Source organism: Nanorana parkeri, unplaced genomic scaffold (genome assembly GCF_000935625.1).
Source record: "Nanorana parkeri isolate BGI_ZX_2015 unplaced genomic scaffold, ASM93562v1 scaffold2011, whole genome shotgun sequence".
NCBI lineage: Eukaryota > Metazoa > Chordata > Amphibia > Anura > Dicroglossidae > Nanorana > Nanorana parkeri.
This window is the reverse complement of record NW_017308279.1, coordinates 122,691-148,343: the sequence shown is the minus strand read 5'-3', so window position 1 is coordinate 148,343 and position 25,653 is coordinate 122,691. Positions and strand designations below refer to the sequence as shown.

Genomic DNA, 25,653 nt, shown 5'->3' with positions numbered 1-25,653 from the left:
AAACTACACATAATTTTTTTTAAACACTTTAGACCAGTGTTCCTAGAGATTTTGCATACTGAAATTGGTTGGGAGATCTATTGGTTTAATTTTACAACCATGTAATAGTGTACATCAGGGGTGCCCGTAGCGATCACTGGTAGATCGCAATGTCCTGTCTTCTCTGGATCCCCGCTGCTCTCCCCCATCTGTATGCAGCGGGGATCCGAGGAATAGTGAAGCTGCAGTCGGCGGCGGGTGGCGGGAGACGGAGCCGCTATCACAGTAGCACGCCGAGCGGTGATGAGAGAGAGAGCCGGTCGGCTTGGATCTGACAGCCGGCGGCTCTCTCTCTCCTCACTGCACATGCTGCTGTTACAGCGGCTCCGTCATCCGTGCGGCTGAAGTGCTTTTTTCTCCTCTTCTCGGATCTCCCGCTGCCTCTGCCCGGGAGAGCAGGGGAGATCCAGAGGAGAAGCAGTGTGTGTTCTTTTTTTTTTCTTGGCACGTGTGCAAAAGGAGCTGGCTACTGCTATGCTCCCGTGGTGCTTGTGCGGCTGCCGGCTGAATGTGTCAGACGCCGGACAAGGAAAGGGGCGGGACACCTCTCCCCATGTGCAACGTCCGCCACACGAGCACTGCAGGAGGATAGGTCGCCCGCGCCTCTAGAACGCACTGGAATGCGTTCAGGGGCGGGAGGGGGCGTGGGGTTGCACCGCAGCCAGGTCACCCGCCCACAGTTTGATCGCCCGCACATTAGGCACATTAGTGCCTACATTCCGGTCCAGTGTGATCTGCAAAAATAGTGCTTGCAGCAGTTTTGCAGATCGCACTGGACCGGAACGCAGGCACTAATCAATACACCGCCACGACCCCTCCCGCCCGTGAACGCAGGTGTTTTTTCGTTGGTAGATCTCATTGAGCTCGTCATTTGAAAAGTAGATCTCCAGACGAAAAATTGTGTGCGCTCCTGGTGTACATAGTCCACATCACATAGTCCACAGGGAGCCCTACTAATATTTAAAGAAGCTAAAAGTAAACCAACAACCTAATTCTACAATACATCCGAGTACACATACCAGGCAAATGCTAGGAGAAAAGATAAAGCTAGACATAAACAGACTAGATAAATATTTATCCCATCAACCAACAAAACATGGCCCAATTCATACCTCTTTCCATTATATCCAGACATAAAGAAATTTGACTGAATATCAAGCAGTTCTTGCGCTTTTAATCTTTTTCCAGGCCATACACACATAAGCAATGTGGTAATCCAAACAAGCATTATTTGTTGGGTTACCAAAATGCACAAATATAAGTGTGGTGCATTGCCATTCTCCTTGAATGGCACCCAAATGCACCTAGGCCAGGGGTGGAAAAATGAATGTAGGATTCAGAAGCTGGGTCCAGCTCTGGCCTAGCCAGTGTACCACAAGGCATTTAGTCAACGCGTGTATTTAGAGCACCATGACGGATAGTTCTCAACCATGGAGGAGATTCATATTTGTGCCGAGGTGTGCTGTCAGTCTTTTCAAAATAAATGGTTTACCTGAACACAGCCTTCCTCGTGCATTAGTGAAATGCATAGTTTGAGGGGGATTTTCTTTTTTTTCCAAAGTGTGCATTTTTATTACTTTGTAAGGTAAATCATTACATTTAGCCTGCCTTAGTAGTTACAAATATGATTAAAAATGCTGCTACTCTATGTATGCCTCTTCTCCACAAAGGAAAAAAAAAAACCTCTGCGCCATATACTTAATCCTCATTTCCTATCAGCCCCATGGCTGCCTGCAATAAAACCACACTGTCAACAGCTTTTGTCACCTGGCAGTGTTGAACAAAATGTTACACATGATGTTACAGTGAAAAAAGGAAAAAAGTTATTTGTCAAATGCAAACTTTTCTTAGTAAAAAAAAACAAGCGGAAACATCAAAGACATACAATACAGAGCTCCGCAGCTTGAGACTCGCACAATATCATAACTGCCATGAGCTTGCTCCAAGCGCACTGGATAATGGATAATGAGCTGTAACGTGGTCAGGATTAAGTGCTGCGGTCTTTCTATAGAACATCATTAAAGTAAACCTTTCATGAGAGAAACAGGAGGGCTGCCACTGCCGACCTCCTTCTCAAAATACTGGGTGTCTGGATATTATACTGACCCTCTGGCTTCAACACTTGCACACACTCAGAACCAAGTATGCAGATCTGGAAAGTCAATGTACATTGTAGATGTCCTGGGTTATTGATTCAAAGTATTAAAATAAATTTAAAAAAATATTTTTACAAATTGCCGATCAGCAAGAGACTAAGTTTCTGCTGCTTTCTACCATCCATCATTTTTTTTTGTATGCTGACCCGCGCATGTGCAGCTCAGTGCACAAACCCAGCATGTCGAGGTGAAGTAACTCCAGTGGGACTTAAGTCATGGTGGGTCTGGCCATTCAAGCATCTGAACACACCAACCTGGAAGAAGACCAGGGAGAAAAAGGAAGCGCCGGTGAGGAGAAGTGCATTACTAGAGGGGATTGTTTTAGTAGGAAAGTCTGCCATAATATGCTGTGCATACTAGCACATTATGGCTAAAAGATCCTGGGGGCTCATATTTTTTTTTAAGTAGCTTTACTTCCACTTTAAAGCAAGAGGGTCAGCAAAGCCAGGTAACCAGTGTTTGCAGAATGAACATCAGCAATGGTAGCCTCAGTGTTTTTCCAAGAAAAGGTGTGCTTTAAGCCACCACTAACACAAGATCAGAGAACAGTTTTGCATTTTAGATTGAGGTAATTTACATCGTTTAAATGCATTTCGACAGTTTTTCATGTGACCCATCACATGGACTTGATTAGGAAAATGCAGGTCAGCGCACTATAATGTAGGTGACATAGCTTTTTACACAATACCGCAATCCAGTGCATTGGAACGAAAACAATGGATTTTCTGCAGTATATGCATTCTGACTGTGCAGGAAAACACAACAAAATACATGGAAAAGGCACATATTGTGGATGAGCCAGTAGCCTGCATAGAACAAGCACCTGCTGTGGATGAGCCTCTAGTAAGCTCTGATGACAAGTTTTATAGTCCCAATACACTACAGCACTTGGATTTCTGCAATCATATTTCTTTGGCCTGTTTTTCACATATAGTTTATGTTTTACTGCAAGTCACTATTTTCAGTAGCAATTAAAGTGAACCCTTACCACCTTTTACTAAAAATCACATTAGCATGCAGCCCCTCATGCTGATTCATTCATTAAACAAAATGTTTTGCTTTTACTTACAATTTTTGGTTTTCCACTTCCTAGTTGAGTGAGGCACTGGTGATGTAGTCCTGGCCTAACAGATGTATCCTTTGAAGACAACATCACCAATACCTTCCTGGGAAATCTAATTTGTAAACAGCCAAATCTCACGAGTTCTCTAGGAAAAGGCATTTCCAGGAAGTAAAAGGCGAATAATTAATCTGCCCTTAGGCCCTGTTCACACCAAGGCTTTTGTCGCGTTTATTTTTCTGCACTGAAAAGCTCAAAACAAGAAATCCCATTCACTTCTATAGCCCCCGTTCACACTTGAGCGCAGTGTTGCACGTAAAAAAACGCCCATACCTGGAAAAAGTACATGAGCTTTTTTTTTGGCCAGATCAGCGCAACCTGTCCCCATAAACTCAATAGGAATTGCTTGAAAACACGCGTTGCAATTGTGGTTGAGCGTTTTTGCACACATTTTGCCCATTTACATGAATGTGACAAATCTGCTCATAAAAACGTGCGACTTTATATACGTGTGAAAACGCGCGTAAACCACGCTAAAAGAAAAAGTGTGGAATCTGCACGGAAAAGCTGTCGCCTTAGTGTGAACGGGTGCTAAAAGAACATAGCCATAGTGAGAAGAATGGGGAGGAAAAGAAAAAATAAAGTATGCATAGAATACAAAGCCGGCAATTATCTAGAAGTACGAGTTTGTAGATTGTCATTACTAAATATTTCTAAAAGGTGTCTTCACTGTCATTTTTAAGATAAGGGTGAAGAACATCTTTAAGAGTTACATATGTTGCACGCATTTATTCTTCAGTTACACAGTGTAGGAAGGACAACTTGTATCCATTGAGTGGCAACCTTGAAGCTAAAAATTAAAAATAAAAATATTAGGTTAACTGGTCCTTTGGGGATTTATAAGAGCATATGCACACACAGGCTACAAGCCGCCACAGGCAAAGGCATCTGAAACTCTGAAATCCTGAACACGTGCATTTTGGAAAAATAACATGCATTTCAGATATGTTTGCAATGATGGCATCTTCGTAAGAATTTTCTTTTTAGCACTTATTTAAATTAAACTTGAAAAGGAATACAATCCAAATACATGAATGGCACTCGTTACGGGCTTCAGATATATTAATGGGTTTGGCTACAAAATAGATTAAAAAAATAAAAATGTGTCACATATGAAAGTAAAAACAAGTGTGCCCTGGCACTTGTGCACATGGCCACTTATACATTATAAAATGATTTGAAACACAATTTGCTGACAGCAATGAACTCTGGCAGGGCAGAGAGCTGCGCATTGTTTTTCTGATCCCTGGTGGCATTCAGTTTTTATGACCTAGCTTGTCTTATTCACGCATGTTTTTTATATTTACCTGGACATATTTAAATTCAAAATATCAGTTTCATAAAACAGCCAAATAAAGTTAGTTATGTTTAAAAATGAAAAAGGTCTCCTAGAACTAATCGTACATCTTCGGAGGATATCCTCAATATTTGTCCAGAGCCCCGGGGTTAATCTTAGATAAACAGACACGCACTAGGTAGTCCTAGTGGTACATAATATATTAGATGTAAATAACACTGGTCCGTGTATAATCATCAAGGAGTAAAAAGTGCAAATATCAGACAAGCAATGTGTATGGCAATCTTTCATTTGGAACTACTGGCAAGTGCAATTTGTCTCTGGCAGTTTTAGTTTTTCTGAGTCTGCCCTGTAATTTAGTTTTTTTTAATCTCGTGATCCAGCCAGTAAACCTGTTTTTCTACACTTCACTAACAGGCCAAGCTGTCTATCAAACCTACCGTGTGGTACCATGCGCTAGGTGTGTTTTGCTTGCTTGCACTACTTCTTTTCATCGCATCACAACACACAGTATGGCGGTACCATGTGCTGTGCTGCAAGATGCATTAGGTTGGCATTCAATCATAGCATTGTGTTTAGCCTCCTAACTGGGGTGCGTAGAACGGTCAGCTTTTATTCATATGCCAATGGGAAAAAAATAATGTTGTAACTGCTTAATAAGTGTTAGCTGAGGTTGGGCTATTATTTATTTGCATCAATAAAATGCAATGTCTTCTTATTATACAAGTACTCCTCCTCCATCATACTTAGCAAAATTACAATTACAAAAAAAAACACCTAATAGATATATTTTTCTTCAGCCTTTGTACTGCAGAAGGTGACGTCAAACTCCTTCTGATGAGATCCCAGGTAACACAGTAGCCCAAAGTTTGTGAGATGTTGTGTAAGCAAAGTGCAGAAGTGTCTTCTCACAAGATTTGAGCTACTCAACATACCCCAAGATCTCACCGCAAGGAGTGATGTCGACTAGGCGCCACGGCTTTGTCTTAATTAAGGATTGTTTTTAGAGTTACCTGACCATGTATACATTCAAAATGACAGTCTTATGAAAGAAAAATATCCCACAGCAGCATAGACCAAAATAAAATGCTTTTTATTAGTAGAGTATGGCCAGTTTTAGTTTCCGTCTGTGTCCCTGTTGCAGATACTCCCTCAATTCCTGTCTGGTGAAACTATTCTGTCACCATGAATGGCACGTTGGATAACAGTAAACAGAGGTTTTAAATCTTCTCCAGTCTGTTGAAAAGTGAAAAAGCTTTCTCTGCGCATATACTTTAAAACTAGCGACAGACTGCAGCATATCATTTTTGATTTTGCCTATAGCTCCTCTTTAATGTCCATGCCCCAGCAATCTCACCATCTCCTAATAACACATTATCTACCGGTACATTACGACAGCAAAGTCTGTCTACACAATTAGATGACAACATCAGCTACATTAAAACACTGATAACATTGATCATCAAGTCAAACAGTACTTGTTCATACTTCTGCATACCATTTCTCACAGACTAAGGCGAGAGCAGGTTCTTTAGTCAACCTCTATTACTCATTACAGAACATGTTACTGTAATTATTGTCTGTCTTTATAAGTCATTTTCCAGCATGATCCCTTACATTAAAGGAGAATCCACTCACCTGATTTCCACTCACCTCATAGTTCTAATGGGGGAAAACCACAAGAAAACATTGCATTATATGCAGTCTGAACAGTGCAAAGCTGAATGGACAGGTTGAAAATATTTTTGGACATCTCCTCTGACCCCCTGTTAAAGGCACACCCCAGCCAAACTCTGATGTCAAACTCACTGAGGAACACAGACAGCTAAAATTTTAATTCCAGCATCCATCTTTTGTGCCTGGCTGCTCTGCAAGCTATATGCCTTTAAATGCAGGCACTCTCATCAAACAGCGGTCCCGAACCTGAGCTTGCAAAATGGTGCGTGTGTAGGGTGTTCTATGGTTCCAGCGCTGGCCACCCTATGATGTCACTGCAGCCTTGCCTATGTGTACCAGACTAAAAGAGTTAGGTTGCACAGAATCATGACAAAACACTGAATGCCAACCAATACGCCCTGTGGGAAGCCTGACTAATCTGCCTTCAGGATATTAGATAACGCTTTAAAAAGGTAAGGTGTATGGGCTTTCTAACATAAATCACAGTGGCAATAGTCAATAGCCACTAATTTTACTTGTTAATTTTATATTTTCCCCACACTGCAGACCAACCTGTCCAACAAAAGGGATACGGACATGAGTTAGGAAAAACTGTGAGGTGCCAAGCATGTGTATGGCAACCACCTTTTATTCCCAAGGCGTAAATCCTTGAAAAACTGCTGCAGCTGCTCACGTTGGGCCAAACTTTGAAGTGCTGCCAGGTGATTGTACAGCAGTCACTTGTGGTTGCAGCAATTTAAGTACCCCTGGCAGTCTGAGAGTTTCTCCAACCCCTGTTACTTTTGCTGGTCAGCTTGGTCTGTATGTACACATGGAGAAAAACCTGAATAAAAAGGTATGGGAAATTTAAAAAAAGTAATTAAAATACAATGGTTTTTCAAATAGTGGCGATTTACACCAAGCAGTATGATAATGCAATGACAAAGCGCTTGTACACACAGGTGCCCAAAGCAGTGAGTTCAAAGCATGTTCCCATCAAAAAGAGAAAGCTAATAGAGTACTAAAAGTCTTACAGTTCGATACTCATGTACTTTGTGTAGGCGGGGCTTTGCTTTCATCACAGTAAAATGAACAGGTTCTATAAACGTTAAAATGTAACTGTCTTCCGCAAAACCTTATTCTCTGTTTTAAGAGGAATACTGAAGCATACTGAAACATATTCACTTGACTCGTGTCTTTTTACACTAGAGCTGGATATATGTATTAGCATGGAGGTCCAAATAAAAGAAGAGGGAAAAAAATGGAGATGTACCCCATTCCAACCAGTCATGTTCCATCTGTTATCTTTTTAGTGCATGAAACAAAAAGGAAAAAAAATATATGACTGGTTGCTGAGATTCCACATTTCCAGTGTTCCTTTTCTCCACTACACACAATGTTACTACGAATGTTAACTTAAAGGATGGGAGTTCTTACCTGTTTCCAGAGAAAGGCATCATCAATGTTCAGCCTCCAAGATATGATAAGATGCAGAGAAGACAGGATGACTCCACTCAGCACTGCCGCACGCATGCGTACAGGAAGCAAAGTGTAGATGATGTAGATGAAAAAAACACTCCACCAAATCCCTTCAGAGGCACTACGTGGGGTGACCATAAAGACCCCAAGAATTTGTACCGCAAACAGGACGGCAATAACAAGGTAACTGACAATCCACATGTAGTCTTGGTGAAAGCCATTGCGGTTGCAGACCACCATGAGTGACAGAAACAAGGCCATGGCAACAGCAAGTACAGAAACATAAAGTACCTGGGGCTCCCCATGAGTGCAATGAAAAATCAGCATAACCAGACAGACCAGTACCAGGGCCCCCATCAGCATAGTTAGACTGCTCTGGTTCATCTGGAAGAAATAGCGTTGGTACAGCCGTTCCAGTTTGGTAGACTGAAATTTCTTTGACTGGAACACTTGTAGAAACCTAGTCCAGCACTCCTTAGGGGTCAGATGGTGCTCTCCCTCCTCCATGCCAACAGCTTCCATTGAACCAGTTTTGGAGACCTTGACTTCCCCGTCCTCAAAACCAAGGGCAACGGATTTGAGGCCGAGGTCACCTCCTGCCCCTTTCTTTCCGTAATGGTCCTCTTGCCAAGTGCAACGGAGGCTAAAGTTGTTGCGGCTGTTGCGCTCCATCTCAGGATCTTGTAGACAGCTCATGTAACGGGGACCACACAAAGATGTATTCTTGCGTTTGCCCTTCTTTCCATTGCGCTCCCCCCATGCTGTCTTACGTTCATCCACTTTGGGAACCAAGATACCACTAAACCACGACATTTTGCTGTAAAACAAAATGAAACACTGGTGAGACAAACTGTTAAAAGTTTACTGGTAGCTTTATTGTTTGGACTGAATAGTTGCAAAAAATTTGGCTAGTGCATCATAAAATAATTAACATTACTTTGACACACCTTTGTTGCACTCAGAATTAACTAGTGGGAATTTTTTTTTGAGTATCTTAAAAGAATATATACATACATAAAAGGTCCGTTTTAAATAGGTTTCTTCCTCATAAGAATTGTATACAGTAATACCTTGGTTTACAAGTAACTTGGTTTGAGAGCGTTTTGCAAGACAAACAAACATTTCTGAAAAAAGTTTGCCTTGATATACAAGCAAATGTCTTGCAATAAGAGCAAAATTTTGTAGAAAAGCGCCACCGGAATAAGGCTGTAGGCAGTGCGAGCGATGAGACTGTTTAACGACAATGCAATGTCCCATTGGATAGATTCCTTGCTAAGGTTTCACAAAATGAAAAAGAAATTGAGTCAAGAGATAGCAGTGATTCCATTAGTGAGAGTGAAAGTTGTCCTGCACAATAATCCTCCTCTCTCTTGTCCCCCTCACACCAGCCACGAAGGTACCGGTAATTGTTTTATTTTTCTTTATATTTTATACAGTATTATATTACACTACAGTATTGTAATCATTTTTATATGAATATTTTTGGGTTGTGGAACAAATCATCTGAATTTCCATTATTTCCTATGGGGAAATTCGCTTTGATATACAAGCGCTTTGGATTACAAGCATGCTGTCAGAACGAATTATGCTCTTAAACCAAGGTATTACTGTATTGTCTAATGAATTAACCTAAAGAAGGTCCCAAAAACTTACATCTTTAATAATGTAAGTTAACCAGTAAAGGGTGTTATTTAAACTTCAAACCTTTATCGAAAAAGTACAACCATGTTGAGTTTAATGCAACTCAGAGGGGTGTACTAAGAGATGGCAGGGAACAACCACAGTCACATATGCTTTTAGTCACCCTTGTAGACCTGAAGTCTGGCCATCTAGAGTTACATTTTCTTCCAACCGCAATGTGTTGTTGAGCACAGCAACCAATCCAATTCCAAAATATTTTTTTTTTTTTTTACAACCCAATATAAAATGTAGGCTGGCGTTTCATAAGGACAACACCAACATTTTCACCATTGAACTGGGTAACTTAGAGTCAGAATATCTGTATTGTATTGTATTTTACTGTACCCCTGTAAAACTCTAATAAAAATATTGCAACAGAACTGGGTAACTATGGAAGCCGTCATTGCCAACCTCCTTTGGAACTATTAGTGGTCTTTACCGTCATGTTGATCCAGTGGCTTTAGCACATTTATTCACAGACATAAGTATGCAAAATATGACAATAAAAAAAAAGTATGGAAATACCGTACACAGAATTAGTTTGAAATAAAATAATCAGGATTCTCAAAGACGCCACAGCACAAATCCTATAAAAAACAATAAAAATGATTTACACTGCTATGAAATATACATACCTCTCCTGACTGTGTGTTGGTAGCTTCCCAGAAGCTCCTGGTTGGGTAGGCGATACACGACATTTATTACGTCGGGCGGAGAGGTGGGGAATGACCTCTACTTCAGAGCTGGCTAATTCAATGACATTGGGAGGGAGATCGGGAGAGATTTCAATTGGGCACCTGAAAGAAATGAATGAAAAAAACAATGTGAGATAATAACCTGTGTAATATAAAAATATACAGGTAAGTATATTAATAAAAATCAGTCAACTTTTCACATCAGTTCTAGATGCAGGCTACCTATACTGTACTGAATTTCATGGGATGACAAATGGTTGCATCATTTCAGAATAGGAACATCTATACAGCTATAAAGAAATCGACACCGACATAATTATACCCGAGAACTCTGAATATGTCTTAAACTTTAAGACATTATTTTTAGTGGCGAGATACTCCTAGACAGAGGTACACAATATAGTAGTATATGTTCAAGCCGCTGAAGATACACTACAAACTGATTTTCATAAGCTAGGTTTTCCTAATAATAATGAAATACATGGAGTTACATAAAAGTATTTAAAGTTAATACTGTGTGGTGGCCAGAAACATTTACAAGAAATACAACATTGTATTATGATACCGTTTACAGCTTAAACAGTTTCATCTGTATCTACATTCTTTGAACCTATGATCGGGTGATGATCCAAGGCACAATCAGACACGGCCATCCTAGAGTCATTTAATGGAATAGTAATCAGACAGGTTAAAATATTGTGCGATTGTTAGTATCTTCCATCTAATAAGTTGGTACCAGAGGTGGAGCATGTTTTACCCACCCTGCTCCAAAGGATAATCATAAATGGCGCATGAATAGCATGTGGCTATTTGTATTTAGTAACCTACTGTACTAAAAAGATATAGATGTGCAAAGGGAGCTGAATCATGCAAGCATGTCTGGCTGACTTCTTCAGTCTGTGCCTAGCCTTAGAATTCTGGGTCAATGAAGAGCCCTTTCAGTAGGTTCACAAGAACACACTTCCCATGTAGTCCCCTCCTTGATGCAAGCCTATCCTGAAATATGTTTGGAAGTCTACACTTATCATATCTGGCAACGAGTTGCTCTATGCTTGATTAACCCTTGTGGAAAGCCATGTCTCAATCACACTGGAACCAAAGGCGTGAAGTGTATAAAAGGGTGCACTACAGTTATCCCTACATGTGAATAGGGACTGCAGTGTCCTTCACAATGCTGTCCTTACTACCACACAGTCCCCTTTGAAGCGAATGATGCTCCATTTACAAAACACAGAGGGGACGGTTAGAGCAGATGTCCTAGAAAGAGACCATATCACTCTCCTTCGATTCCAGCTCAAACATTCCCTGGGACTCCTGGTCCTGGCTCTCTCAATTTTACAGCTGTTAAACACAAAAATCACAAACCCATCATTACCAATAAAGTGGTGTCCAACATCTCGAAAATTCAACAGAATTTGCAGTTTCAACAAACTGCAACAGACATATATACAATTGTTGGTCATCATGTTGTCCGCACAGGATTCTCTATAATGTAGTGCAAAAAAATATTTAGGTAGTCCAACTGCTAGACAAGGACACCTTTCCTGAGTTCCTTTAAATTAGGGCAGAGACTCAAGAAGGCAAAGCCCCCAAGAGATAATAAGAAGCTGCAAGGTAATTAAACTCATCAGCACTCACCTAAAAAGCATTTTCTGTTTAGTACCAGACCTCAAATTCTAACAACTGTTCTAGGGGAGACAAAAAAAAACCTAACTTTCTCTTAGGAGAAAAACATCCCAAAATAGAGAGCACTAAAATGAATAATGAGGACACAATTGAAAAAGCTACAGTATGTCAAATCAGCTGAGTCAACCAGCAGCACTTGCAAAATCTAACAAGGAAGCAGCTGATTATGAATCTCTAAACATCAGTGGACGCACCACATATTGTATGTTGTTACAAACAATGGCAATTCCAGCCATGGGAAATGTATGGAATGGAAGTGTACTGGAAAAAAAATATTCCATGGAGATCTTTCCTTAACACAGAAAAAGTGAATTACCCAGAGCTAGCTTGTTATAATCTAATTATAGGACAACTTAAATTAGGTGGTTTCATGCATTCGTTTATCAAGGACAACCCCAAATTATCAGTTTATCGTCTTTTCTAAAGCTAGATGTATAATCATCTGCTTAGTGTGGAGAAGAACTATACAAAGGAACAAGTAGCTAAAGGAAAGCCATCTTACATATCTCACTTTACTAAAAGATCATTAGGTCAGCCATTCTTTTTTCTCTAAAAAACAACTATATTAGCTTGACCATACACAGTCTGAGAGGGCCAAGTGAAGAAAAATATCAGTGGTGGTCAATTTTGTAAATATAGGGAGTCTTAAATGCTGCCCTAAGGCTGGGTTCACACCTAGGCGTATCGACTATACGCGTTTGTCGCGCGTTTCTACCGCGATTCGCGTTTTAAAAAACGCGCGTTTCCGGGGGCTACCTGGCTGTATCCCAATGGATACGCGCGACAAAAATGCCCCAAAGAAGCTCCTGTACTTCTTTGGGCGTAGGGCGTTTTGTAGCGCTTTCATACGGCCTGTAATACGCCCAGGTGTTGAACCATACCCATAGGAAATAATGGGATTTTGGTGTTCGAGCGTTTTGCAGAGCGTAGGAACGCGCTACAAAACGCCCAGGTGTGAACCGGGCCTTAACGTCACCAACGGGCCACATATAATTTTCAGTAAATGTTATACTTACAGAAAGCTGTCAGACTGCAGTCATGCTACAAGGAGTTGGTTAGAGATTGCAGACATGCTGCAGTAGCTCATCAGAGAATGCAAGCATGCTATTGTAGATGGTCAGGGACTGTGAACATTCTAGAGTGACTTAAGACATACTTCAGGAGACAGTCATAGACTTGAGACACATCATGTGAGACTACTACTACAGGGCACGGCTACTACAGCTTCTTTACAAATCAACGCTGCCATATTTGTTCTCCCTAGAGCACCATTAAAAATTAAAGCAGCATTTTTAGAAGGGAGTTAGCAACTGAACCCCACCCCCATATTTCTCTCAGGAAATGTTTAAATTTGAAGTAAACCCTATAGGTTTACTTTTACACCATATAATACCCTTTGGTGCCTGCTCTCACCTTTAAACACACCCTGAGAAAAACTGGGCATTTCAATTTGCTTCCTATAACTATGCATTTATGCATTTTAGGTCCCTAACAAGTGTGAAGTGTGTACTAAGCCTTTCATACCCAGCAATTGGGAGGTATTTGGCAGGTGTCTAAGACTTTTGACAATTGTTCATGTGAAAATATCTTTAGGCTGTTTGCTGTAATGCCTGACCAGCACTATATGTTAAACTTCCCTACAAACAATGCTGTCCCACGATCTTCACTGTGCAGTCTGCCTGATGCTGCATAGCTTTTAGAGCAGGGGTGGGCAACTCCAGTCCTCCAGCTGTTGTGGAACTAGAAGTCCCATGAGGCATTGCAAGACTGACAGGTACAGGCATGAATACAAGAGGCAGAGGCATGTTGGGATTTGTAGTTAAAGCATAGCTGGAGTTTTCCACCCCTGCTCTAGAGAAGATCTTAAAATATCCTTCAAACTATACCTGTCAGGATGCAGCCAGGCTTTCCATTTAGGTTAATGGAGGTTGTGACATACTTGAATCTTGCTAAAAACCTGCTGAATCTCTTCCAAATTGAATCTGAAGGGTACTTTAAGGGCTTTGGGAAAGCTGCTCAAAGCTTTTTAATGCTCTCCAAATCTGATACTCGTTAGACTAGTGGTCACAAGCAAAGACGAAACAATGCCATGTGCATGAAGCCTCAGAAAGCAAACCACACAGACTTGCACATAGTAAGCCAGATACAGGCATTGCAATTTACCTGAATGTATATAAGTATGCCTCCCTCAAAACACCTCAGGTCACTTTACAAACTAAATGCGCCCAGGGAAAGAAGTTCTCATAGCACTAAGGAGGACCCATCCTTAAAGTGTATGTCCAGTGGGAAAGGGTTACAACCCCTCAAGTTTTTACTGCTGGAAGATCGTTAAAGAGATTTATCCTGAATGCCAGGCACTTCAGGCAGAAAGTGAGGGGAACTCTCCAACAGCAGACACACACACACCCTGCCGCTGTCAGAATACAAAGCACTAGGGGTGCACAGATACCAGTGTCGATACTTGGCATTTTCATGAGAACTACCAGGGTTGCAGCTGTGACAGGGCCCTGGTGCTCCACCACTGTCCCGAAATCATTAGTCTGTAGTGTTTTAGAAAAACTGTCACATGGCACTAAACAGAAATGTATCAGTAATTGGTATATGCGAGTACTTGAGTAGGTATCAGTACTTGGTCTGGAAAAAATGGTATCGGTGCATCGCTAATATGTATGTATATAAAACAAATCATAATTAAAACAGGGATGCACAAATACCAGGAGCCCCGTATGGTCCTAAAAAATGACAGCTGCCTCCTAACGTTTGAGTTATTCTCCAGCCTAGTCTTGGAGCTGAAAAGATATCCGTACTTGCACTTCTACCAAGTATGAGACCTTGCTATCTGTGCATCCCTACAAAAGCACCAGCCGGAAGATCCGTTCATCCACAAAGTTTAGTGTGAATGGAGCAATTTTGTTATATTTGTTTTCGTTCGTTTAACAAAAAAAAAAAAAAGAAGTGTGTATACCCAGCAATACTCTATCTAGGAATAAAGTTCTCGGTTTCACATGTACGTTAAGAAAAAAAATGCAAGCACCTTGCATAGCTTGCATTCAGCTTATTGTACATTATAGGTTCGAGTACTTGATAGAATGAAAAAAACTAAACAAAAAAATGCGTTACTCTACTTGCTTAAAACGAAAAGAATAAAAGGAAAAACATTTTCAATTTCCTCTAAAGAGCTTCGACAACCTACTATCTAACTATAGCGTTCTATTGCATTAAAGCTTATATGAAAAAAAAAAAGGAGTGGGCCATCAACCATGCTACATGTATAGTCCAAGACCTGAAGATGAAGTAGACTAAAGTAATTAAATATTGAATTACAGGGCTGTCCAACTTTTCTTCATTAAATATACTACATGGTATAAGAACACAATTGCAGGCTGCTGTACACCCCATTAACAACATTTAATAGAGATAATGGAGAGATTTAGGGAATCTGTGTCACACAACATCTGCAGCCTGCAAGCTTAAAGGAGAACTATGGGGTTCTATCTTTTCTTTATTATTGCATTCCTTAGGTTAAATAAGTAAATTGTGTAATTTACTCCTATTAGCCAAAATGCACCCTAAGCCTGTAAACCCTTCTTTAAGATGGTGGGCGGGGCTAAGCGCCGCAATGAGGAGAGATCCCGACAATACTGTCGGGATCCTCCCCACTGATCTTCGTCACTGTGACTGACAGTGATTCTTGAGAGCTGCTGCGCATCCACGAATATATGGACATGCGCAGCAGCTCTGTGCACGCAGCTCTCTCCTTACCTGCCCGTCCCGTGGCAGCCTTCCAGACACGCTGCTCTGTAGCCCTTGATCCCCTCCCTCCTCCTCTCCATCTGCCCCGCCTACTTCACGTGTAGTGTGCAGTTCATTGAGAAGATCTTGTCACGGGTCAGAAGCTCTCTCTTCATAATTTATCACAGATGGGCAAATCCATATATGGTGAATGATGTCACTGGAGATCCCTGCTGATCCGATGCTTGCCAGTCTGCAGGGATACCCAGTGACATCACTCACCATATATGGACTTGCCCATTTCTGGTAAATGATGGAGAGAGGGATGGCTCTTTATCCTCTCTCTCTCTCCCCCTGTGTGACGCTGGCATCCTAATTACTGGGGATCGCTGATGAGAGAGGGGAAAGAGCACTGAATGTGCAGGGAGGCTGAGTCCATTTATTTCGTACAGTCTCTTGCTGCTACCTTTACACTTCAGACTCCGCCTCCCACTCACGAATGCCAACCTGCACACGCGGACAAAACACAGCTGTGCACGATGATAGGAAGCGCGGCCACAGCAATGGGATAATTTGAAAAAAAAAGCTGTGGGCGGGCTGGATCAACGGTTAACGCCCCCTAAGAGGAAAGGAGCTCGGAGCAGGGCTGAAGATTGCCATTTACTACAGGTTTTGAGAATGTTATCTGTGATGCGCTGCGACTTTAGAAAAAAGGAAGAATGCTACTACAATCAAGGTAAGGGGTATTTTTATTTGCCCTTAGGTCATAATTCTCCTTTAACTTTCTGTTAGTATCAGAGGTATTATCATTTGCAAGGATACAGTCTTAAAGGATACCAGCTTTTTTTTTAAACCTATATTGTAGCACAGCTTGGATAAAACAGCACACAATGTAGTAACCGGAAAATAATGGAGCAGCAGCACACTGATTAGCCATCGTTTCGCTCACTTCTATCATCATTAGCATGTCCACCGGAAGCACATTCAACATTCATTGACTACCAGTGTAGGCCCTCTCTCTTAAAGTGACACTAAATTCAGGAGTTAAGTCTCAAAAATGCATTCAAGTACCTTAACTATTAACAAAACGAGGCCTTATTTGTGTATCACTCAGCTGTAGATCCTCAAATCATCTCTGAATTGGTGCTGACACTGTCCTTCCTTCTGGAGAGTGGCTACTTTTGTTCTCCATGGTCCCTGTGCGTGTTGTAAAGTAGCCACCGCTCCAAGCTCATTCCCGGGATAGACTGTAACTTCAATACAAATGAGTAAACTAAACACAAGATTGTAGACTTATCACGGGAGTAAAGGTGCCCATACACTGCACGATTCTCGTACGAGAATCGCAGGAAATCACGCGATCATGCGAGAATCGTGCAGGTGTGAATGAAGACGTGCAACCGTTTCTACTGTACAGTCGCACGTCTTTTGTCTAAGGAGCATGCTAGAAAACCAGCCGAGAATCGTACGATTTTCGGCTGTTTTTTAGCATGCTCGGGAGACGAATGCCGAACGGGCCGGTGTGCGCACGCGCACACTGCCCGTTCAGCATTGCGGTCATCGGAAGCCCTGCCCTCAGGGGAGCGGGCTTGCGATGATCGCAAGTACGATCTGCCTGTCCAAGATGGGCAGATCGTACGTACTAGAGTCTTGCGATGGTTGTAAAGTGTATGGCCACCTTTAGATTGTAAGCAAGGACAGTGTCAGCACTAATTCAGAAATGATTTGAGGAGCTACAGCTGAGTGATACACAAATATATATTTTTGTTAATAGTTAAGGTACCGGAATGCATTTTTATGATTTAACTCCTGAGTTTTGTCACTTTAAGTTAGCCATACACTGAGCAAATGTGGGCCAGCTCATCAAGAACTGGTCGAAATTTGCTCAGTGGGTTGCCCTGTTGACAGCCTTCCAGAAAATCGAAGGAACCGGATGTAAAATTGTCGGCAGAACAGTGACTGTAGCTAATTTAGCTGCAGTTATTGTTTGGATATTCTGACAGTGAGACACCAGCCATTGTCAGGAAATAGCAGCCCAGCAGGAGATTCGTCCACCCACTTTTTTTTAGGTTCGATGGAGGAATCTATTAGATTTTTCTCATTCAGCCTCCAGACATGACCCACAATGTATAGCCAGCTGTAGTCTGCTGAGGAGGTCAATACCAACGCAAACACAGGTGCTTATATTAGCTGCATTTCAAAATAGATTACATTTTACATAATTAATTTTTAACTGTATTAATTTTTTTTTATATCTGCATGGAGTTGCATTAAAAGGAGAACTATGAGGGGAGTGCTTTTCACTCACCTCATAGTTCTAGCTGACCTGTGACAATGAGACTGTTACAAGTCGGCTCAGTAGAACGGGAGGTGAGCAAACACATACCGGCATCTCAGTATACCGCAAGCTGTAGCTCGCGATATAGTGAGCTCGTCCTCCCGTTACCCTAAGGAGAACTATGGGGAAAAGCCTTAACCCCATAGTTCTCCTTTAAGCATACAAGTATTGTTTTATTTCTCTAGCTTTTGTAAACTGGTTAGTAAGTTGGCTTGCTAAGCTTAGAACTATGGACACCATAATACTTTGTTCAGTTTTGTAACTGTTTTAACATCACATATCGGGGCTCAAAATTTCCAGTCCTAAGTTAATAGCCAGGCCTTAATAGTTACTCGCCACAAGTTGTCCCACTAACCCCTACCCTGCCCCGGCCTTAACTCCGTCAGGTCAGCGGTGTGACACAAAGTACAGAGATCAATAACAATGCTGAGTACAGAGATCTGCGGTGCGACTCACAGTACAGAGACCTGCGGTGTGATGTACAGTACATAGACCTGCGGTGTGATGCACAGTACAAAGACCCAGTGGCGTAACCAGAGTAATCGGCGCCCGGGGCAGGACAAACATTTGCGCTTGATATGTGGGGGTGTACAGGTACAATGAGAGCATGCTGGGACATGTAATTGAACTACAAGTTCCAGCATGCCCTCATTGTCCCTGTAGGCCCCCCAAATATGATCCAGGGAATAGTAACGAGCTGATTTGCAGGCTCCTGTCCTTCTATGCAGTGGAGCCCGGGTCCCTGTAGGGAAGGAGCCTGCCAATCTACTGGTTATCATGGCAAGTGGACCGTGACATTTTTTTACTTTTTAATCACTATTTTATTTAAATTTAATCATTTTTAATTATTTTTTTAAATTTTATTTAATTATTTTTTTAACAATTTTATTCCCAGTTAACAATCCCCTGTGTGATAGCATTTGGAGGTGACAGGTTCTCTTTATTTAACCTGTCACCTCCAATACAGGAGTTCTAGCACAGCACTGTGTTAGAACTTCTGTGACAAGTGAGGGGGGGGAAGAGCACTGCTCTCCCCTCTCACTGCCTACACTGAGCGGCAGGGTTACTGTTAACCCTGCCGCTCTGCTCCCTGCATCCGCGGCCGGTGAGAAGACAGACTCGGTGGCCGGGCAGTGGACATAGCCCGGAGGATGGAGTAGCGAGGAGAGAGGTAAGTGAAGGTTAAGGGGGAGGAGGACGGATTCTTTTCCTCGGCCGCTCTGTTGCGGCAGTAACCGAGAAGGAGAGAGAACTGTAGAAGCGGCAGCAGATCCTCCCCTGAATTTCCACTCACCCCCACGCAATTTTCACTCGCCAATTGGGAGGGGTCGAGTGGAAATTGTGAGCCCTGACAGATATTTGTTTTCAATATGAGGTGTGATTATCATCACTAAAGACCTGGGGCAGGTTTTACAGCAGAAAATTCCTACCTCAGTATGAACTGTAGAGAGGGTTAATATAACATGGCAATACAAACCTTGCCCTGTTTGAGCAACAATCCAACTAGGAAGCCTTTTGAGTTTGTCTCCTTTAAGAACACATCCTGGAAATATCTAAACACAGAACCGGTAAACAAGCAATGACTCCCTAACTAGCTTGCTTCAAATAGTCTTTTTTTAAATCTTTAATGAGGTACTTGAGTCGCCCCTCGCATGGAATTGGAACCAGCACGATGGGTCTCTGTGGAGTCTCCAGAGGGAGATCAGAACAAGTTAGTGGTGGATTTCCCCTCCAGTTACTGAACCCAGCAGCAACGATGATTTCTGGATTCAGCTGCTGTGGCCGAAGAAGTTCGCAAAGCATGATCTGTGTTTTATCAGCTCCTGTGGGGTCCATAGGTGACATTAGGGAAATAATAGACCCCTGATGTCTCCATAGAGAAAACATGTAACTTTCATTGTGCTATCACATAGGAGGCTTGTTTAATGCAAACATGCGTCGGGAGCACCTACGTGCAAAAACAACAACTGTGCTACACATTACATATCACCGCGAACGCTGTTGTAAGAACAATCCTCTGCTAACTCGTATAGCATCGGCTTTTGGGTACCATTGTTTTTTGCCTTTTCACAGACGTGCGCAATTTTAAGGTTTGGCATCTTTTTAGTTAACATACCCTTACATTTTACATAAAAATTTCAAAAAAATTGTGCGACAAACAAATTGCAACTGGCATTTTTCATTCTTCAGGGCTTCTGCTTTCAGAAAGTGTGCGAAAAATGTAAAAATTCCTCCAGTAGTGTAGTGGTTAGGATTTCCCCTTGCATAAGCCACCATGTGTACATATATCTAAAGCCACTCTCAGGTTGGGTTATTTAATTTTTTTGCAATCTGTGTCCAATTAGGGAAATTTCACTTCCTGTCCTGTAGACTTAACCGAAAGTAAGAGGATAGTTTTCCAATGTGTGGGATATTCCCTCTTTGACCGTTATGGGAAAAAGTGTGCTGCCCATTGGAAGATTTCCCCTTTACTGCTGTTCTGCTGGCAACCCTCACTTTCATTTCTGGTGACATCGGTGATCAAGACAACTTGTGAGTGTAAATCTCGCTAATAGGGATGCAGGTGACTATATAAACCCGAGAGTAGTCCTAACCCCATATCACTCCATTCAATAAAAAAATAATTTGTCTTTACATATACTGAATTAAAAGTACACTGCAGTCTATCATGAAAATGTGCCCTTTAAAAAGTCAGAGGCTGCTGAGCATAGTGGCTAAATATTTCATCCCTTTGGGCTTCCCCCACCAGGCAAATCTCTATGGTTGTTGGTAACCCTGTATTCTAGAACTTTTAGTTCCCAAGTCAGCTGATATGCAGTTAAGGGAGTCCATCATTTCCAGCTTTATCCTTCTTAAAACCTGGAAAATATATCTTAGCATGCATACTCATTCAGTCATGCTTTTCATGGGAAGGCAACATACCCTAATCATTCATAAATAGAATTTTTATGCATTTGATCATACCCTACATAAGTCTCCAAGTTAGAAAGCAGAGCTGGACGTAGCCAGTTAATGTACTCAAAGATAAATCCTAATACTGATAATCTATTTTAGATGGCAAGTTATTCTTTATTACGCATTTAATCACCGACACACTTCCATTGACAAAGGACATGGGAAAGCATTGGGGGACACATATGACAATAGCAGACGAAAAAGATTTGTATTATTTCTTAGGAAAATTAGGCCAGATCTCTATGAGCTACAGAAGATGAAAGACATCTACCTATGAAGTAGAAACTGTATTTAATTTATTACTAGGAATGAACCGAAATCTCGTCCGCCGAAAAAGGCACTTTTGGCAAAATGTCGAATGTACCATTTTTCGGCTGAAATTGCGGTGCGTCCCTGCTTTCTCTCCTCCCCGCTGGGTGCTGCTCTGTGTTCCCTCTAACACAGTGCAGCATCCAGTGGGGAGGAGAGAAACTGTCACAGGAGGCCGAACGATCTGGGGGAGGAGAGCGCTGTGAGCAGCCAGCAGCTCTCTTCCCGTACCACTCAGGCGACTGTGATAGATTAGGTGAGTGGCGTTGTGGGGGCGGAGGCAGCCGTCACAGGAAGCCTGGGCCGGCGGTGCGGGGAAGGAGTCAGCTGTCAGAGGAGATCGAGCTCTCCTCCCCACACCGCTCTCTCAGCCTCCTGTGACAGTGAGTCAGGGTGTAGAGCAGGTACAAACACTCAGCAATCAGTGATCGCTGAGTGTTTGTAAATAATTGCGGACATAGTATGTCAACTGTCCCCAATTTTGAATGAATGGGGAGTAATCTACATCACTTCCTGTTCATTCATGATTGTGGACATGGTAAACATACTATCACCACAAGTTATGAATAAACAGGAACACTCAGTATAGAAGATTCCTGTTCATTTATAACAGGGGATGCAGAAAAAGAGATTGAGGAGACTGTGCTCTCAATCCTTTTTTCTATTTTAAAAAGGGAAATATCAGGGATCTGTTTAGACCCCTGACATTTCCTGAAGCCCCCAACAGTAAAGTAGAAGATAAAAACATTGAATAAAAAAATAAAATATTTAATTTTTTTTTAAAAGGTTAGAAAAAAATATTAATTTTCGGTTTCGGCTTGACATTTTCTTTTTCATTTCGGTTTTGTTTTGAAAATGTTATTTCGGTGCACCTCTAATTATTACACATCTTTAAATAAGAGACAGTGCGAAGTAGTGTCAAGCCCTGGTAACCATATTTCAGTGGTAGCCAAGAGAAAACCTATAATAATCATCACCATATACTACCAAACCAGATGACATTTGCTGGTCGTCTAATATCATTAAAGCCTTCTCTTTTTCTACTCGCGCAAAAGACCATCTTTCTTCCACAAGTCCAGGAACTAGTATGCCCTCATGTCTCATTTCCCTTTTGAACCTATACTTAAATCTGTCAGTATCAAAACAGCTCAAACACTGTCATAATTAAGACTTGATTTTTAGTTTTATGCTTGTAGGTTCTTTTTAGCATTCTGACCATGCTGACTGTGTGACAAACTCAATAAGCTTACAGAGGTAACCATTATGACAGTTTCGTGCCAATTACAACAAATACAAGGGAGCTAGCATTCAATTGAGATCTAATTCTATAAATAAAGCAAATGTTTCAATACAGCATTGGCAATTCTAAATTGAATTACACATTCTGGAAAGTATTTGAGTGCAAGTTTTATTTATTTTTCAGTTCTTTTAAATTTTTCTTTATACAAAGAAATATAACAGGCAGATCAGAAAGGCAAGGCAGGCAGGCAGGCAGAAGGAAGGAAATCGGTATTTAATAACAAAGGAAAAAATGGTTTCAAATAAATAATTTAATTGTGGTGCTCAGTCGGGACAACTGAATGTTCCTGGATGAGCATGAAGAACAAGATGGTCGCAACCTGCCCATCACTCGCATAGAGTTCCTGGCATGATCTTTCAGTTAAAAAAAAAATGAAGGCTCAAATGAAATAGTTTCACACATACTTACTGTAAAGCAGCCATCTACACTTGAGAATATATCTAAAAGTAAAACTTTTTCAGGATTCTACAAACCTACCAACACCTGAGAGATGATTCTACCTACCTCCTGGGACAGAAATGAGAAAATGTAAAATTCGTTCCCTAGTACACCTCCTCAGTGCTGCCTTAAGATGAAGACATAGGTACAAAATAGCTAATCGAAGTGGTTTGGCTAGGTGTGCTCAAGAAAGAAAAGAAATTACTGCTATGTACGATTTGATATAACATGTAATGTTTACCTTAAAAGGAGAACTATGAGATGAGTGATTTCCACTCACCTCATAGTTCTAGCCGACCTGTGACAATAAGACTGTCACAGGTCGGCTCAGTAGATCGGGAGGTGACCGAACACATACCAGGTTCGCTCACCTTCCGATCCTGTCACGGCTCTCTGCCGTGACAGGGGGAGGGGCTGGGTTCCCCTCTCCTCACTCCGATCTGCCAGCGCTGACTGGCGGAACGGACAGGGGAGGGGGCGGGTACAGCTGGCTCTGCCGCTAGATAGGCAGAGCCAGCTGTCACTCACGCAGCTGGGCGGATCCCGTCATCTACGTCGGGATCCGCTCCGGCTGCGGTGTCTCAGTATAGCTTAGGGTAACGGGAGGACGCTAGTTTGTGTCCTCCCGTTACCCTAAAGGAGAACTATGGGGAAAAACACTGACCCCATAGTTCTCCTTTAAATCGATATTAAAGTATATTGAAGTAAATTGTCAAAAGGTTTTTAAGCCATTTCAAACTGAATAAAATCACTTAAAATGGATGCCGCTTCTTGATGTTTAAAAGTTTTAGCTTCCTGCAGAATCAGATGGTCCCCTGAGCACTGGCCCTTATATCCTGAGCTAGGGTGTCTCCTTTCCCTTACAGGGTGCTATGGAGCCACCCTTCTGTGGACTAGTAAGTTGTGTGCGTCTCCACCAACATTTAGGAACAGCAAGGCAATACTCATTCCTTAACAATAATATAATGCGCCAAGCTTAAATTAAATATGCATCAAAACATAAACATAACCCTGATGAAGTCATGTGAGACGTAACGCGTGTAGGGTGGCCAGAGTAACTGACGTCACTTTCGTTATCCGGCCGGAAGGACGGTAGAGCGTCCTCGTTCGTGCAGTATTGAGCTGGAACATTGATTGTACTTCTCTCCACTGTTTTACTTTGACTCAATCCATGTGAGCACGTTTTTAAAGATTAAAGCTTTTTTTATTTATCTGGACAATGTTTTTATTGCTTATCTCTTTCTGGGTGGATATCACTGTGAACTGGTCTAATATGCCTAAAGGGTTACCCTCCCCGCCAAGAAGGGAACAGTGTTGTATGGCCTATATTGGTCATCAGCTCAGGTGAGCACCCACCTGCCCACCATTTTATCACGTGTGGATTGGAGCATTTGTTTGATGTGTGGTAAGCAAAAGTTTGGAGAGAAGATCGCTATTACCACTACTATTCCATTAGTTTTTTACGGATCGAAATTTCTGTAATCACTTTTGAATTTTCATTCCTATGGGACTTTGGCACATTGTTGTTTATGTTTAGATGCATATTTAATTTAAGCTAGGCACATTATATTATTGTTATCCACCTTGATCACCATGGTCAGTAGTGCTTTGTAGCTCGCACTTAGATTGGACTGGCGCAGATCATTTTGATTATTATTTAATACTCATTCCTTCTCACTTCTCCAAGCTAGTAGATGGAGAGCTGCTGGAGACTTTGTTGTCCCTTGTGATCTAGTACCAGACAGGAATTTCAGGGAAGTGGAGTTTAGAGAGTTGGAGCCGGCTGTTCAGAAATATAATGCCTGTGTGTGCTTGGGTAACAATCTAAAGAAATACATTTCTGGGCAATGTCTGCTTAATCTGGACTGATCATTGAAAACAAGTTTTAGAGTTTGATACTACTTTAATACAATCTCAAAGAATAACAAAATTCCTCCCATTAGCAAAGCATCTGGAGAAGATGAGGACATTGTCTTACAAACAACCATATACAGTATAATTATACAATGTATACTTGGGTAAGGGCACATTGTGCCTGAAAAAAATGATGGTTATAGAAATCTGTTCTTAAGTAACAGAAATCTTCAGCACTGAAATTATATCAACATGAACACTTGATACTATGAGAGCCATTGTTCCGGTATTCATAGTCCTGTATAGAGGTTTTAACTATAGTGAGCAACTGCAGAGCAGGACCATGGGAATTTCTATATAAAAAAACATGACATAATGTAAGCAATATGCTATTTAAGCATGCGCCATAAATAATAGCTAGGAGAATATGTAATTTCTAGCCCTTTTTTGGTTATCTTTCGATTCAAGAACCCCTGCTTGTCATGTATGAGAGTAATTCTAAAACACACCCAATGCGGGCTGCTTTACTGTATGTGTGAAACAGTTTCTCAATATGTGACCAAGCTACTAGATACAGGATGCAGACAACATGCAAGTTTACTCAAAAAGGATGTGCACAGTGCCAAAGTGACATGGGCAACTGCTCCAGATTCTCTCTGCTCCAGTTTTGATAAATTCCCCTCATTATATTACATTTTTTTGACTAGGTCCCTTGGATTACTACACTTGGAAATCATCAGTTCCCAATTGGAAAAAACCCTGAATAGGTCTATTGTCTATATATGTCTATCATCTCACAAGTGCAGCGATAGAGTGTAATTCTGGCCATCCTAACTGAATATACTATACCTTCAGATCCAATAAAACATCTTCCATACTAAGGAGATCTGGAAAACATTGTGAATTTCAGTGTGCAATC

General features: G+C 41.5%; 1 protein-coding gene across 1 annotated transcript in view; it reads right to left on the bottom strand.

Annotated features, from left to right (window-relative positions):
• The window catches only part of LOC108800399 (adenylate cyclase type 6-like), a gene marked incomplete at its 3' end in the record, with an annotated part of 147,511 nt that overhangs the window by 87,099 nt on the left and 34,759 nt on the right, over nt 1-25,653 (bottom strand). The window contains exons 2-3 of the mRNA XM_018572383.1: nt 10,063-10,224; nt 7,706-8,564 (exon numbers count right to left, since the gene is read on the bottom strand). Coding sequence (XP_018427885.1) covers nt 7,706-8,560 — 855 coding nt within the window. The remainder of the gene's footprint in view (nt 1-7,705; nt 8,565-10,062; nt 10,225-25,653) is intronic.